A 17,667-nucleotide genomic window follows, 5' to 3' on the forward strand; every position below is an offset into this window, starting at 1 on the left:
GACTTTTGGGTCGCCAGCTAGTCATCCCCCTGATAGTCCTTATCTCTGAAGGGAGTAAAACTGTGGACTAGAGGATGACATGCGACATGACTTGGGGATACAGGTGCTACTGTATTGAAGGACTGACTGGCAGCTTGCTTTTACACTTAAAAGATTTGTCTACTAAGGCCTGCTCTCACCTGAGAAGGCATCCACCCACTAAATCGTAGGGCCATCCACCAGGTGCTTCTCAGTTCTGAACTGTAACATGCCCCCTTAGTGTCTGTGCTTTCCTATCATCTACATTTTTGGGGCATCTGCTCCTACCTGTTCTTCTTTAACCACACTTGGGGACCTGACTGAATGCCACTGTTCAGGAAGAAACACAGCCCCTCCTCCAAAGGAAGGGTCTTTTCTGACAGCAACTGAGCATGAGGCTCCTTTCCCCACAATTTCCAAACTGTGACCCAATACCTCCTATATCTCATTTTTTGTCCTGACTTCTTTCCTCAGTTTCACCTACCTGCCAGGCAGCCCCTTCTTTATGTTCCACTTCCTGTTCCCTGCATCAGCAGGCAGCACCTGCCCTCCAGTGATCCGTGCACAATCCTCCCCATGTACCAGCCTCACCAGGATGAGGGGAGGGTGGAAGATAAGAGAAGGTCTTGACTGTGAACTGTAAGGGCCCCTGTCTGGCCACTCTTGTATCCCCTACTTCTGGCATGGAGCCAGAGAACACAAAACTAAACATTTACTAAGTGAGTGCAGAAACCAATCAACCAACCCAATCAATTCACTAGTGTACCTGCAGAAGAGGGACCACAGAGGGAAGCTATTTCAGGTCTCACAATGAAAAAAAACCAAAAGAGATGAAGGGGATGTCACGTCTAGGAGATGAAGGGGCTTGTCACAGCAGCGCTTTGCAGGAGTGGCTGGCGATTCACTTTACCTATCACATGTCCAGTGATAAGAGGACCACCACTGGGTCTGGTGCCTCCCACAAAGAGAGAGTTCAAAATATCTGAAGACCCAACATCATGTCCCCCCAACACGACATATATTCTTAAAATAGAGTCAAATTCACAGCACAAGTTGCTACAATCTCTAGAAGCCAAATCCTCTGATTAAAGAAGATTGAAATTTTATTTGCATCATGGCGCATGCTATCCTCCTCTTATAAGGTTTCAGCAGCCCCTCCAGGAACAGCTGAGGAAAAGATCACTTTATATATGAATCTGATAGATTGGTCTTACTGTCACTGATGAAGGGCTCGAACCATTTAAAGGAGGCCTGAGAGCTTTTCCCATCCCTGCTCTCTCTGCCACTCCCTCGTATAAACACTCTGACCCTTGTCACACAGATAACCATGAACTGGCTTTAAGATGGTGCACTCCATGATCTAGGCCCACTGGCTACCAGGATGCTCCTCTCACGCCTGGGGAGTCAGATGTAAGAAAGTTGTGTGACCAACCTTCAAACTTTCCTGGCAAGGAGTCAGTCGCTCGGGCCTTCCGCTTCTTCTTCCTCCTCTTGTCGCTTTGTGTAATGGGGAGAGGTTCACTGCTGCCCATCTCTGTGAGAAAAGAGGAGATGTAAGGGAAATATCACGGCACTGCTCATGCTATAAATTCACCCAAAAGGGGGAAAAAAAAGTGTGTGTATATGTGTGTGTTGGGGGGGGGCGCAGGGAGGACCTTTATGCTGATGGTTTTTAAATATCTGTGAAAGGTATTGATTTGTTTTGACCCAGAAGGCAAAACTAAAGGCAAAACCATTATAGAAGATCATTAACTTGTGGAAAGGAACTCAGAAAGACAGGTTGGATTAAAAGAAGATAGCAGAAGTCTGCTTTAATTGAGCTCATCAGCACATGGATTTATCTCTGCTGTTGATCAAACAGCGGCACCCAAACAGAACCACTGGTACTTAAAATGAATCCATAGGCAAAATCCCACCTGTGACATCCTCCAGTCTCAGCACCAGTAAAGCAGCACCCAGGGAGCTAAGCAAAAGCTTGCGTGTACATATCTGTCTTTCTCACTGGCTTGGGAGAGGAGCCACACAACGAAACCATACGTTCAGCACCATCCCTATGGATGTGCACAGGGAAACAAAAGATCTTCGATGTAGACCACCTCTGAGGAGGTACAGGAAGGCAGGGGATGGGTTTGAGAATGGCTCTAAATTACCTTCTGTGGAGACTTGAGTGCCTATGGAGCCTAGAACATACTCTCCCCACCTCAGATCCTTACATAAGAGGAGGCAGGTAGAGTCCCTTCAGAAGTCTGTAGTTAACATGTCTACACTGAATTGCTGGATGAAGTCATATACATATAGCAAAAACATTATTATCTCTCATGGGCAACCCCCTGGGTCCCCATGTTAAAGGAAGGATTCGTGAGGCAAGTATTCAGATGTCAGGCAGACTGGGCAGGAAAGGTGAAGGACAGAAAAAAAAAAGCAGGAGACTGAGAGGGGGAAAGAGAAAAAGGAATAATGAACCAGTGCCCAATCATAGTACTGTTTCTAAGACACTCTAGTAAGGGCTTTCCCCTGTTAAAGATAAATTACTTATAGAACATGTCATGCCCCTGATCCAGAGTGGTGCCTTAATACTCTTTGCCTGCAGTTAGAAATAATAAGATTTCTCTGAAGTCTCTGGGTCTAAATCCCCACCAGGGTGATTAAACCTTTACATCCTTCTAAAATAGAGGCACTCGAGTGCTGATGGGGCATATGATGTGAGAGACTTTTAGACCAACCTTCAATAAACACAGGCTCTGGATTGTTGAATTTTTTTTTTCTGAGATTTTGAAATGGAAGCTGGCTCTTTGCCCATGGAGGGGAAAGGCCCACGCTCTTCTCAGAGGACCCCAGCTGAACACGATCAGAGAAATGGCAAGTCTGCTCGGAAGATTGATTAGAGCCGGTGCACGTCTATACACTGTTCTCAGAAACAAGTACACAACAGCCATTAGGAGAAAGCACACAGGACAGGACTTTCAACACCACAACCCAAAACGCATGGTAGGCAGCCAAGTGTCTGACAGCTCAATTTAGGTGTTCTTTCCTTCCAATTCCTTTTTCCACTTTGGGTACCCGGTGACAGCCGGTTTTCATTTATACTTTAGAGAACAGACAAGCACCCAGATAAAAGGAATCCACAGAGGATCTCAAAATGTTACTCTTACCAACAGCTTTAAGCATAAGGTATATCTGGAGACTGCAACACACTATAAATTAAAAGAATTAAACTTAAATATCAGCACTGAACTATCCATGCTCACCAAAGTAAAAGGCAAAAGCTGCCCAACATAGTGAGGAGTCTACAGAAACAAGACACACGGTCACTCATCTCCAGGAGTGACCACTGGGGGTGGGGGCAGAGGCCACTGGGACAGCAGGCTGAGAAGGAGGAGCCACGTCCCTTTGCCTTGCCCTTGCGTGCAGTCTGCGTCAACCCTCGTCCCCATCTATTTTCTCACCAGCCCTGGGAGCCAAGTGCAGAGTGGACAGATTTTGGGTTCACTTCCCATTCTCCTTTCTCTGCCCACACTCTGATGGAGAACCTAAGGACAAGCAAAACAGCCAAAGGCTGGCAGTGTAGACAAGCAGCAAGAGAGCTGGCGGCATTATATTTCACAGGGGATGCTCAGACATACTTATGATTCGAGCTAGAAAACCTGTTAGCGGCAATTTATGCTTGGTTTTTACCACAGCAGGACTGAGGGAGCCTCTTGTGGAAGAAGCATACCTCTGAGCACTGCCATACATTCAACATTAGATTTTATGACTTCACACACAAAAAGATAGAATACCTGGTCTATTCTGCATGGATTTCAATGGAAGAGGGTACGCCAGGAGGGACAAATGGTTAAGACTTTCCTTGGAAACAGAATTTGTTGAAGGAAGAGTTGTGTTGGAAACTAGGAAAAAAAATGTAGGAAGACGGTGAAATGAAATAAACATGTTTAACTTCCTTTTCTAAACATTGATGGGGAGCAGTTGATAGCTCCCCATCTGGATGTTGTCCACACGCTTTATCTTAACACAGTCCACTAGCAGGGTCTGTGGGACCTTAATTCATTATGCTGCAATCATTTGATAAATGTGTTTTCAGGATGCAAGTCTCCACAACCAAACTGGCTCTTAGCTTACCTCCTTCACTTGGCCTAAAACTTCTCAGTCATCAAAACCCAGCTCAAAGTCTCCTCCCCTATGAAGCTCCCTGATAATCCCAGATGAATTAAGGTTTGTGTAAACACTTCAGAAATCATCTAGGTGCTATGCAAATGGATGGTGTTAGTGTACAGAACTAATCCTCTGCTCTCAAACACCCTGTTAGAAGCTATATTAGATCACTAACTTTTTAAAACTTGGCCTTGAACTCGTCCCAATGTTCCTAAAGCACAGGACTGCCACCTGGTCATCTTCATCTCCCGTAAGTCATGGCATTGTCAGATACATAGCAGCAGCCATCACTAAATGAAAATGATATGAAAGGATGTACTTACTCAGTGCTGGGTGCACTGGATTCACCCAGGTCTTTTAAGTACCAAGTGCACACACTGAAGGAAATATGGGTACATCTTTGCCCTGCAGACAATGCAGAGTGAGGTTATTTGGTTCTATGAATTTCCTGATAAACTTCCTCTCAAAAAAAAGTCCTATAATCCAGAAGGTTCTTAACTTTCTGGTCAGAAACCTGGTCCTTGCTGGAGGATTGGGCAATGTGTCTGTTATTTCAAAAGAGGAAGTGAGCACTTCTTTTGACACACCCCAGCTGGTGTGGAGGATCCCAGCACTTCCACTGGTCCAGCTCTTGCTTCTTCCTGGGCAGGGCACAGAGGCCTGCATTTGCATATACAAGTGGAATTAGAACTAGAGAAGAAGCACAATGCCGACAGGAAAGGGCTTGGCACCAGGAAAGGCCAAAGTGGAAGTCCTGGTTCGGATACTTCCAGACACAGGACTAAAGTCCACTTACTTTTCTTCTAGAATTTGTTTCCTTACCTATAGAGTAGGTTTAAAAATAACACCTGCCCTTTTCCAGAAACCTTGTGAGGACCTAGTGATACATTTATTATAAATATGCTGCAAAAAAACGTGTATGTGCACACATACGAACACACAACACAGCAGCAAGGCTACAGAAATAAGCAAAAATGTTGATACTAACACAATTTGAAAGCATGTCAATTGTGTGCCAGGCACTGTGCTGGATATTTTATATGCCTTATCTCTAATTATAACAGAAATCCCAAAAGATAAATATTTTATCATATTTCAGGTGCGGACAACCGAGGCTCAGAAGTTAAATAACCTATTAAATACTGGACATCTCTTAGTGTTTTAACTGGGATGCAAACTGAATGCTGCTCTTTCAAGTCCAGGTCATTCTAAGCAATTGTTTTCTCTGTATGATGAGTGGTCCTTATTTTCAATATTTGTAATATTCTCCAAATTGTATGCAACTGAATTGATTACTTTCATTATGCTATTATAATTTTAGCTGTTTAATTTTTCAATAAAATATACAATACTTTTTCTACAATGCACACTAACTATATAGTTTTTTTTTTAAAGATTTATTTATTTATACAAGCACTGGAGTACGGGTCAGAGGTGTGGAAGGGTGAGAGAATTCACCAGAGACAGAGCAGAGAGCAGAACAGGCAGAAGGACCGAAATACACTGCTGAGGGGAGCAGCAGGGGGGACAGAAGAGGTCTGCAACACCATGTGGGAATCTCCCTGGCCGGCTGGGAATCAAACTGGTGCTGCAGAGGTTGCGGACAGCTTCACAGTGCTTTGCTTAACCCGCTGTGCCACTGGGGAGGCCCCTAACTACACAGTTTTTAATATCTTATCTAAATTTCCTTATAATGAAATTCAACATTCAGCAAAGAAAAACATTTTAGGAATACTGGTGATTTGAAGAAAATATTTTTTTAATCCTGAAAAACAACAGATGCTATTTTTATCTTTTTTAAATGCTATTTTTTAAAAGAAAAACATTTTGTAAAAACAAAATAACACAATGCAACAGTGAACATTCAAGCCTCAGAAATACCAGTTTAAATACTGGCTTTCTACCACTATGTGAGTTTTGGCAAGTTTCTTAGCTTCCCTGAATATCATATACAAAATGAGATTAGTATAAGGCCTGAGTTGTCTACATCATGAGGATCAAATAAGAAACTAGGTGTGAAAGTACTGCAGACGTATTCATTCAGTAAATGCTGTATTTATTGGACACCTACTGATTGCCTGGTGCTAGACAGTGAAAATATAAGAGAGGGTGGGGGTGGAGAGGCTGGATTAGGGTCAAAATAAGGGGGGGGGTGCAACTGTATGGGGAATATAACCAAAATGAAAATGCATACATTGTGCAAAGATGAAACATGATGTAAGAATTATACAAAGTAAAATATTAAAAAAAAATATAAGAGAAGTCACAATCTCTGTCTTCAACTCTTATGGAGTTGAAATCCACAGGGACAAATGCAGTGACAGGGAAGGGCAGGAGCTGTGGAGCAGAAGAGAGGCATGTAACTCAGTTTGGAACTAAAGGAAGGGACCGCGAGGCTGACAAAGGATGAGTGGGAACTGGCCAGGGTGGGATCTGGGAGAGAAAGAGGAAGAGTATGTGCTAAGGCCTGAAGGAGAGGCAGCAGGGCTGGTTAGCACTGAAAACTACTGGGGCCAGCTGGAGCACAGAGAATGTGAGGAGAGAGAATGACACATCAGAGGACGTGGTGAGCAAGGGCAGATCATAAGCAGTCTCACCATCATAATATTGTCACTGTCATCAATAATAATAGATATTTCTACCTCTCCACATATGTTCATCTTATTTCTCTATTAAAATAAGAGTAGGGGGCCTCCCTGGTGGTGCAAGGGGTTAAGCACAGCACTGTGAAGCTATCTGCAGCCTCTGTAGCACAAGTTCGATCCCCAGCCTGCCAGGGAGCTACCCACATGGGGCAGCAGACTTCTCCTGTCTCGCCCGCTGTTCCCCTCAGCAGTGTATTTCAGTCAGTCTGCCTGTTCTGTTCCCCACTGTCTCTGGTGAATCCTCTCACCTCCCTGCATCTCTGGCCTGTGCCCCAGCTCTTGTATACATAAATAAATAAATCTTTAAAAAAAAAAAAAGAGTAGGCATGCATGTGCTTCTCTTTTTTGTAAAAATGTTAGCCAACAAATATTGATTGTACTAGAAGTATAAAAGGTGTGAAAGAGACAGATTCAAGAACCAACTTGGCTCCTGCATGGGAAGAGGGTCCCAGGGAACTCACAGGGCAGATGAGGAGGGACCAAGGAGTCTCACCTGTTGGGCTACAACAGCATCAGATATTCCTGACAGGTAAGTACCTATTTACTCTTTTCCCCACAAGGCCTGCTTCCTGAAAGACCAGTGGCATTTCTCCATAAACTCTTGTGAGCCACACTGCCCCCAAAGTTGCCAGATCTGTTCTCCATATTCTGGTAGGGATTTAACCAGCTCCTATATCTGGCACGTGATACCAGATTATCATTTTCCCCTAAGAACATGTCTTGCTGGTTAACTCAGCTCTGCTAACTTAGCTCACGCTCCTCTCCCAACCATTCTAAAGTTGTCTTCAAAGCCTATCATATTCCTCTTCCCAACCTATAAGAGTTATTTCCCCCAGTCATGAGAAATTTCTAGAGAAAGATTAGTAGTGAAACCAAGCTGATGAATATAATGATCAATTCAGCTACCTTCTCAGTCATCAGCTGGTTGAGGGACCCAAAACAAGTGAAAAGCTGAGAAAATGAAAGAAAACTGAGGAAATGAGAGGAAGGGGAATAGACACTCTTTTTTTTTTTTTTAAAGATTTATTTTATTTATACAAGAGCTGGGGCACAGGCCAAAGTCATGGGAGGGTTAGAGGATTCACCAGAGACAGAGCAGGGAGCAGAATAGGCAGATGGACCGAAAGCGCTGCTGAGGGGAGCAGCGGGCGTTCTTAAGGAAGAGGCCAAGACTACAAGGTGTGAGCTAGAGAAGGCCCTGGGGAGACTGAGGCCAAGCCACTTACCTCTTTGAAGTAGTAGCAATAGTAGTTCCACTGTACACTATTACTACTAGTTAGAGAGAACACAAACTTATATGATGCTCACCACATTTTATATAAACTAACAATTCTATGAGATAAGTATAATCATTACCCACATTTTATAGATGAATAAACTAAGGTACAAAGAGATTAAGTAATTTGCCCAGGGTTACACAGCTAGTAAGTAGCAGAGCTGGGATTTAAATCTAGACAGTCCAGCTCAGAATTCAAGTTTTTACTTACTGCACGACGTTTAAACATTAATATTGACAGGCAGAAGGAGGCAACCAGAGTTAGACAGGCACATGCTAAATCTTGTGATGTGCTGGGATTGAGATATTGATCATCTCATCAGGCTGAACAATATCATTTTCTGTATGTGCTGTGATGTTAAAAAGGTTTTGCAGCACTGCAACAGCTTACATAGATATAAGGGCGTTGTTACCACATTATCATTACTTCATTAATCTAAAATCTAACCAGAAGTTTCTTCTTGCTCTGTGAAAGCTTTGTACTTGGGGTTTGGGCATATTATTTAGGATGAACTACAAACCAGTCCAACCACACTATTTCATGGCAGTTCTGGTATCACGTACATGGCTACCTTCTTCTTCTGCCTAACGTTTTGGCTGCTTGTGGTTTCTGATGATATCAGTACTAGGTAGGGGACAAGGTCAAAGAAAGGATACACTCACGCAGAAGCTAGTCAAACTTAATGCATGATGGATGAAAGGAGCTACGTGTAAAATCAGCTCAATCAAAGGATGGTCTGTCTGTGATTCCAAGGGGCTAAGATAGCTCACAGTTCTTTCCTGAGAGTTCTGTGTGTAGTGAGACTGGGTGGTAGCTGCAGCTTGCAGTGTCTCACTCAAAAGTGAAAGCGGGTGGTCTGAGGCCTGCTAAGGGGCCAGCAGGGTGATGATTCAAACAGGCCTCCGCTAGGGCTTGGACAGAAAGAATCTCAGAAGCCGGTCTTCTCCCTGCTTTCTGATTCTGGGGTTACTAGCTCTGAAGCAGCCTTCAGAGCTGCCATTGCATCTCTTGGTGGAGGAATGGCAAGGAGAAGGACATGGATGGAGCAAAGGAAGTGTGCATTTGGAAAATACCAAGCAGCAGCAGAGGTCTAGGCTTGTGTGAGCAGTACAGTATAAAAATGCCTTAAAAAAGGCAGGTTGAAGTCATATCACCCAAGGTTATTAATATGGCCTACAAGGTCCTCCAACATTTGGTCCCCATCTACTTCCTAGCCTCACCAACCAACAGTCAGTCACTCTTTCAAGTAAAAATGAAAACGGTGGCTAGTGCAGCTTGCAATTCAAGCAACTGCACAAGTACTTTTCCTTAAGACAACCACTGTGCTTTAGTATGAGACGTGCTTTGTAAGTACTTCCATTTAGTCACACAGAATATTAAAAAGATATGTACTCAAAGGTTAATATTCAATAAAATTTTTACAGTGTCATCAAAGACATTCTTAAGTGAATTTATGACATGCACTTACAGTCTAGGAGAAAAAAAACGAAGTAACTGCTGAAAACTCTAAATTCTGTGATAGCAATAAGAATCAAAGACATTCTTAAGTGAAATGACATTTCTAGGGAAAAAAAACAACAAACTCTAAATGTGTAGCAATAAGAATACAGTGATGGCTAGTACAGTTCAATGCCACTGCCTTGATTTGTGATAAGGCACCAGCAGTTTACCCACTGTTGCTTTGAAACAACAAATAACATCTTAGTACTATCGTGAAAATAGTTTTGACCTTGCAGATAGCCTGAAAGGATTTCTAGGACCCCTGAAGTCTGCAGAACACACTTGGAAACCACTGTTCCAGGCAATGGAGGAACTGGGTATGACAGGAATCATGCTTTAGGGCCATCACACTGGCTGTGAAGTGCAAAAAAAAACCTGGAGACTGGAGAGGGGCTGCAGGGATGAGTAAGGAAGGCCTATAACTTAGGAGGGATAGAGAAAGAGGTGAGGAGTCTTACAGAAGAATCACTGTGGTCAGAATGAAGCCAGAGAGGCAGAGCTGATCTAGTCCTGCCAAATGATATGATGGTAGAGAAATCACAGACTGCTTGCCTCTTTGAAGGAAGGGATGGTGTCTAATTCTTCTCTGTACTCACTAACCAGTATGGAGCTAGGCAGAGTAGAGGACTGGGTATATGATTATAAATATGTGTGTGTACATGAGTGTGCGTGTGTGTGTATGAATATATAACCAAATATATATATATATATATATATGGTTAATTTATTAACCATTCTGATAATCAAGAGAGCAGTAGTACCATCAAAGAAGAAGAGAATTCAGGGGTCTCCCTGGTGGCACAAGGGGTTAAATCTCAGCACTACAGACCTATCCACAGCCACTACAACACGAGTTCAATCCCTGGCCAGGCAGCTACCCACATGGCACAACAGACCTCTCCTGTCTTGCCGGCTGCTCCCCTCAGCAGTGTATTTCAGCCTATCTGCCTGTTTTGCTTCCCACTCTGTCTCTGGTGAATCCTCTCACACGCCCCTCCCCCCCACCTCTGGGCTACACCCCAGCTCTTGTGTGTGTAAATAAATAAATCTTTGGAAAAAAAACCGTGCCTCTGGGAAGCTTCAGAAAAAGAAGGGCAACAGCAAAGGAGTAAAAAGATTCACAGATCAGGTTAAAACCATTTTTACCCAGTCCACATTTGACCCAATCTATGAGTAAGGCATTATTTGTACTTGCCAGGCATGACAAAAACTTAGGTTAGCATGTAAGGTGGAACAGATGATATCAAAATATCATCTATATATTAAAAAAATTTTAATAACCTGAAAAGATGTATCTCAAACTATTATTAACAATGGTTGCTTAGGGGGGATAAAATTGGGGGGAGGTGGATGTACAGAATTTTACTTTTCATACTTCTGCTGTATTTGTTTTGTTATGATATATTTCTTTTACTTTTAAAAGTAAATAAATGTTTTTTTTTTTTTTTTTTTAATTTTCTAGAGGCATGTCTTATTTATCTATTTGTTTGTTTGTTTGGTTTATACATGCACTGGGTACAGTCAGAAGCCGGGAGGGTGAGAGAATTCACCAGAGCCAGAGCCGGGAGCAGAGCAGGCAGAGGGACCGAAGTACACTGCTGAGGGGAGCAGCGGGCGGCAGGAGAGGTCTGCGCGCCATGTGGGACCCTCCTCTGGTGGCCGGGGAGCAGCCGGGGATCGAACCGGCGCCGCAGAGGCCGCGGGCAGCTTCGCAACCCAGCGCTCAACCGCTGCGCCACCTGGGAGGCCCGTAAATAAATGTTTTACCTTGTGTTCTTCCTTAATACCCTCTCTTTCCTTTTATCCCTGGTAGAAATGTGCTCCTCTGTACTGAGTGACTATCTTAGGCATGTCAGGAAGCCCAGTGAATCCTGTCAAACTGAATACTGAAGTCTCTGACCTACCCCTTCTTCTGGAAATATCAGATCATTTCTTGACTTGAAGTAATCTACATGTTTAAGTAAAAGGTGCATCCACTCTTACCTATAGTGTTGCCAAATTTTGAGAAGTGAATTCTCTGTAAACTTGGAATTCCAGATGAAATAGCACTGGTTGGGGGTTGCTGTCTCCCAGCTAGAGAAGTGTTTCAAAGTCTTTGTATGAAGCAGACATTCTTCAGTCTTCCATTGTCCTCTGCTTCATCATTAACTGGCATGAAAATCTTCAAAACGCAGAAATAGAAAGGATATCAAAATGCTGACTTGTTTAAAAGGACCAGAGAAAAGATCACCCTAAGTGTCCCCAAGCCTATGCCTTATCAAAGTAAATAGGTATACAAAAGACAATCACAGATTTCCAAAGTCTTTAAAAAATCACATTTGAACATGCCGAGAATATGCATTTGGAGATTTAACAAGGGTCTGGGTTTAAAGTTCTCAGATTCTGTTTCCTTTGTGGGATTCTAGACCCCAAGTCATAACTGGACCCAAATGATAAAGACACCCTGTTCACTGAGGAGTCTCATGCAGAAGGTGAGGTAAAAGCTGACACTTCTGCTGTCCACTTTTAGAGATGAAGGAGCTCTGACTCTGTCTCCTAGTGCCCAGGTCCAGGTCTCACAGGGAGGAGGGAGCTGAGCCAGAAAGATAAAGTACATGCTGAGAGCCGCAGTCTACCAATAGGAACAAGGTTTCATGCCAAATGCACAATTACTGCTAGTTTTCTACCCGATGACTTAATTTTCTGTATGTCCACTGCTTTTTTAGAATCTCTTGTCTCTAGCTATCACATGTCAAAATTAACTTGTCGATTTCTCTTCCAAATGAATATGCATGTCCCCTTTTCCCAATGGAAAAGCTCTGAAAATGTGGTTAACATCTGCACTGTGGCCCTTGTGCCAAGATTTCTAAAAAGGTCTTCTAATTGGAAGCGGGATGTGTTTCACCATTAACTCAAGTCACGAGTCTCAAACTGCACTTGTCCCCAACCCCCACCTACTGATTCCTTCCTCTTTGCTCTTCTTGGTTAGATGATATCATCCACCCAGCCACAGAACCTTTAAATTATTTCCAATGTCTCTTTCTCCTCCAACCTCACAAGCTCCAAACACTCATATGGCCAGATTTTTCTTCAACCTGGAACATAGCTCTTTGAAAAATAATACATATTCATCTTGCAAGACCCACCATCCATTGCTGGAAGTCCCACAAGTCACAGAAGCAGTGTTTGACTCTCCTTTCTACACTATCCGGCATTTAGTCAAACCCATAGGATACTATTCTGATACCTGAAGCTGGCTATACACACAGATATGTGACTCTCCCACCAGACCAGAGGCTTCCCGGAGGCAAGGACTTAACCTTTTTTATCTTTGTATTTATGTCTAATGTAGTATTGGCACAAAAAGGTGCTCCAGTCAATATCTAAACTACTTCATCTGCAAACTATTTCTTTACTGTAGAATAGAGAAGTTAGCACATAGAATGTAACTCTTCTTACTGTGTTTTCTTATCTGTTTTTGTTTATTTTTATCTAAACAAATCCTGCAGTCCAATGGAACTATTTCCCATGCCTAAAAGCAGCTAAGGTCATACTTCTTGTCCTTAAGGCTGCAACACTTCCAGGAACAACTTTAAACACTCTGAACTTTAACTTTTTGTCTTTAGTCTTGCCACAGATTTAACTCTCTTGGTCCCTTCTTGTTGCTTGTAGTAGAGTTTGGCAAGTTTGTTCTGCCAAGGGCCAGAGAGTAAATACTTCAGGTTTTATGTGTCACGTGGTCTCTGTCCTAACTACCAGATTTTGTTTCTGTAGGATGAAAGCAGTCACAGACAATATGTAAATGAAAAGTTGTAACTATCTTTCAATAAATGTTATTTATGGATACTGAAATTTGAATTTCATGTCACAAAATATTCATCCTCTTTTAATTCACCCCCCAACTATTTAAAAATGTAAAAAATATTCTTAGCTTACAGTGCATACAAAAACAGTCAGTGAGCCAGATATGGCCTGTAGGCCACAGTTTGCCAACCCAGCTCATGTCCAAGCTCACCAACAACATTCCTCCTGCCCACTCCTATTCTTTTCCACCTCTGGTAGGCCCACAGTGAAAATAACCCACATAATTCCTCTATGGACTTTGTGTTCTCACATTTGGAGTCACTCTAGGGCTGAGGACATAGAAAGCTTGTGGACTTTCAAGTCATCAGGAACTAGATTCCAATTCTGGCCTTATCATCTACTAGTGAGGTAGCCTTGGACATAATATTTAACCTCTCTGTGCTTCCCTGGAGGCACTAACACGTCACAATGTTATTGTGAGAATTTAATGGTCTAATATGTGTCAAGTTCATGGTACAACGCCTGTCATTGAGTACGAGCTCAGTAAATAATCACTATTATTCTAATTCGGGACATGGCTTCCCATGACAACTGTGGCCCCAGAAAGAAACCCAGCTACTCTGTATACCACGACTGGGAAGGCAGAACATACTGAGAGCAAAGTAGAAAGGCAGAGAAACAGGCTATGAGTAGTAGGTTTTCAGGTATGTGACATAGGATTCCCAGTGCCTGGTCAGTGGTGATTCCTGCTGGCACCATTCCAAAGTCCTCTGACCTCTTTTCCTCCTCCACAAGAACGTCTGATTCTCGTACTACCTAAACCTTCTTAGCATCCCTTACCAAATACACAGATGAGCCCTGGAAACCTCTCCTCTCTCTTGCACCTCTTCTTGTTATAGGGCTGGAAGAGGGTATATGGGCCAGACCAAACAGATTGGCCTGCAGTGGGTCTTACATAGGCTGGGCGGCCAATTCTCACAATTCTTCATGAATTTTCTGCTATATAAAGAATGGAATTTTTCCAGAGCTCAAGAACTACACTTTCTGTAGAAGTTTTATGGCAAAACAAAACAAGTATACAAACAGGGGAACTGTCATACCACTTTTAAGACCAAACATCAATGCGAGACAGATAAGACTAAGGCTTGAGATATCTTGGTCCTTGGTCTAGAAGGTTACATCTGAGCCTCCCACTTCCTTGCTCCAAAATCTCTAAAAGATGTTCACCACCTCTGGAATAGCCAAGCTCCTATCCTCCACAGTCATGGCCCTGGTCCACTCCTCTTGCGTTATATCTTACCACTCCTCCACAGGGCCTTGCCCTATAGTCCAGACAAAATGTACTATTAGTTTCTACCTACCTGCCCTAAACAATTTCTCACTCCCACACTTGTGCATAATTCACTCACAGCACAGTAACATTTTAGTGCATGGTAATAGCTAGCAGTAGGGCAAAGACTGGGTAACCAAAGGTTAAAGAATGAATGGAAACACCTGAAATTATCTTTCCTTAAACTGTTGTAAAAGTTGTACTCTTATTAGCAGGCTAAGCACAGTCTGGGTCACTGCCAAAAAAAAAAAAGAAAAAAAGAGAAAAGAGAGAGAGAGAACAAGAAGAAGCATGACCAATGTGATCCAAGCAATAGAAAATAGGTTTTAAGAGTGTAGTAAAAGAAACCACGGCTGTTGTTTAGCTTGGAGAAGAGAAGATGAGGCCTAACTCAGTTCTGGCTTTAAGTACACAAAAGGTTCTTATGAGAAAATCTTGATCTCCTCCTCCCTTTATAATCACCAGGAACTTCTCCATATTCATGGAAAATAGAACAAGAAATTCTTAAGCTAAGGTCAGATGGGTTTATGCTGACAAGAAAGAAGAACCAAAATTAGGTACCATTTTTCCAGAAATACTGCTATTGTACTTTTTGGCAAGTGAACTGGAGGGGGTCTTGCAAGGCACTTTTGTTGAATGCTGTGCAAAAGGGAATAAATATGCTATTGTAGCTCTGTTCCTTTTCTGTGGAAAGAGGTGTGTAAAAACCCAAGCCATGTAAGATTTTCTAATCAACCACTAATTTTTTTTACTGACCCTTTTCCTACCTGTATTTTCTGGCATGTCATGACGGGATAATTTCATATTTCGAAGATCACTGATGAGTAAATGCAAAGAAGAGAAGGTAACACTATCAGAGTAAGACAGTAGGGAAAAAAGCCTAATAAATATACTCTCAATCAAAAACAATACTTAAATGAACATTAGAATTAATATTACTATTAAAGTTAAAACATTCATTGAACCCCTCTTCTGTGCTAAGTGTTTAACATAAATTATCTCAATCTTCATAACAACCCCTCATGCAGGTAGTATTTGTACCCCCATTTTATAGATGAAGAAACTGAGACAGGAAGGTTAAAAATTTTCCCAAGTCACACAACTAGGGAACATAGAGCCAGGACTCAAACCTGTGCAGGCCAATTCTAGAGACTATATGCCTACCTGCTGTCTCTAAATAAAAACGATGAGAGGCTGGAATCTGAACCCTGGTTTCACTGTGTCCAGGTTCATATTCCAAGTCATTTTCTTATACTTTCCCAAGGCAGGAAGAGCACAGCAATGCATGACATTTGCAAGAGAAGAGATCTCAGAACCTATATTGTGGAAAAAGTATCTGAGATTGAGGACTCATAGATGATAAGCAGAACCAGAACCTGAATGCCAGCCTCTTGATTCCAAGTGTAGTCCTCTTTCATTGATTCGTTTGTGGAATTTAAGGGGAGAAATTGAACAGTATGTGCCAAATGGGTTACCTCTCCAGACATTTTCATTATAATCTGCTAATCTCACATTAGAACCTGTGCCTAAAAAGGGTGACAGCAGCCTCTGCAAGCCAATTATAAGATTCCACCAGCTAATAATGACAATGAACTGATTTATGGTACAAAAGGAGCTACTAAAATACTCACATACTAAACCAATAAGCAGATTTAGACCAGGAAGCCCCCATTCTATGTCAGTGGTTCACAGTTTAAGCCCGAGACTGGACTTTTCCAACAGCCTCCTCACTGATGGTGCCCATTCCGGGACATTCTTTGCTTCAGTCCAGATTCCATTCTATAGCCAGAGTAAACAGTATCCTGGTCATTTGGAGCCTTGCCTAGAACGGGTCTTGAATCCAACACTCAGTTTGGACAGGGCCACTAGTATGCTAGTAAATTATAATCATTTAATAGCGACCTGACCTTGGGCAAGTCTCCTTAATCTTTCTGAGGTCTGCCTTCTTCATTTTAAAATTGGAGCTAAATATCCCCATATTACAAGATTATGAGGATTAAATAAATTATAGTCTGCAAAGCATCTAATGTATTGCAAGCCACAAAGTAGAGCAAACGCTAGATAGATGTTATTTCTGCTCTCCACTTCCCTGCCTACATTGTGGCCACAATCTAACAATTCAGCTTATTTCTCCTCTCCACCAACTGCCTTTGTTTCCTCAAACACACACACTCACACTCACTTCATTTCCACCTCAACACCACTGCTCAAGTTGCTGCTTCTCACAGGACTGAACTATCTCCAAGGCCCAGCATAATTTTTCTACTTTCAGGAATCCTTCTCTAGACCCCCTTAGGTGGTGTCGGGATTGATTTCTCTGTTTCTCAAACTCCCACTTTGTTTACATTCTTTACTACATCTGCTACAGTCAGTCTGATTTCAGTTATTTATGTACTTATCTATCCTCTCAACTACACTGGAGGGAGAAGCTGAGAAGACAACTTCTTATGCGGCAGGAAATGTGTGTTTTCCTCTGTGTATACTTCTCAAAACTAGGGTCTTGTACATAACAAGAGTTCAATTATGTGTTTATTGAAGCGAATCTTTCCACTCTTGCCTGGTAATATTTACAAAAGAATCTTGGACTGAGTTTATTAGAAAATTCTGCATTTGCTGCCTGATTTGATAAACATACAATTTTTAAATGTTCCTAAACTAAGATCCACTAATACTCATGTTTACTCGTTTCATTCCTTCATCCATTCTTTTCAACATATTCTGGACTCCTCTCAAAACATCCTTCCAGGCTATAGAGACACTGCTAGAGGATGCATCTGACTTATAGAGGCAAGGTGAGCTGGGAGCAAGTTCTCTGGAGAACTGTTTCGCCCCACTAGTTAGGAGGACTACCATTAAAACCATACTGAAAGTCAGAGCTATGGAATCAGAAATTAGATCCAAATGATTTCTATCTGCCTCAGTTTCCAAGACTATAAAATAACAGTTTTGAGATGATGCATAT

The 17,667-nt window shown here is 42.3% G+C and overlaps 1 protein-coding gene across 9 annotated transcripts in view; it reads right to left on the reverse strand.

The window, feature by feature from the left end:
* Window positions 1-17,667, reverse strand: part of MKNK1 (MAPK interacting serine/threonine kinase 1) — a 42,682-nt gene that overhangs the window by 22,452 nt on the left and 2,563 nt on the right. For 3 of the 9 annotated variants that reach the window (XM_054690906.1, XM_054690909.1, XM_054690911.1), the window contains exons 2-5: window positions 11,576-11,753; window positions 4,494-4,575; window positions 3,798-3,905; window positions 1,451-1,552 (exon numbers count right to left, since the gene is read on the reverse strand). In XM_054690906.1, the coding sequence (XP_054546881.1) occupies window positions 1,451-1,552; window positions 3,798-3,813 (118 nt within the window). In that variant the 5' untranslated portion in view covers window positions 3,814-3,905; window positions 4,494-4,575; window positions 11,576-11,753. Of the gene's footprint in view, window positions 1-1,450; window positions 1,553-3,797; window positions 3,906-4,345; window positions 4,353-4,493; window positions 4,576-11,575; window positions 11,754-15,472; window positions 15,611-17,667 lie in introns of those variants that run through there. The other 6 variants (XM_054690908.1, XM_037498498.2, XM_037498501.2 and 3 more) reach the window with 6 other exon arrangements.

This window comes from Talpa occidentalis, unplaced genomic scaffold, assembly GCF_014898055.3.
Source record: "Talpa occidentalis isolate TD23 unplaced genomic scaffold, MPIMG_talOcc4v2.1 talOcc4.9, whole genome shotgun sequence".
In the NCBI taxonomy this organism is placed as follows: domain Eukaryota; kingdom Metazoa; phylum Chordata; class Mammalia; order Eulipotyphla; family Talpidae; genus Talpa; species Talpa occidentalis.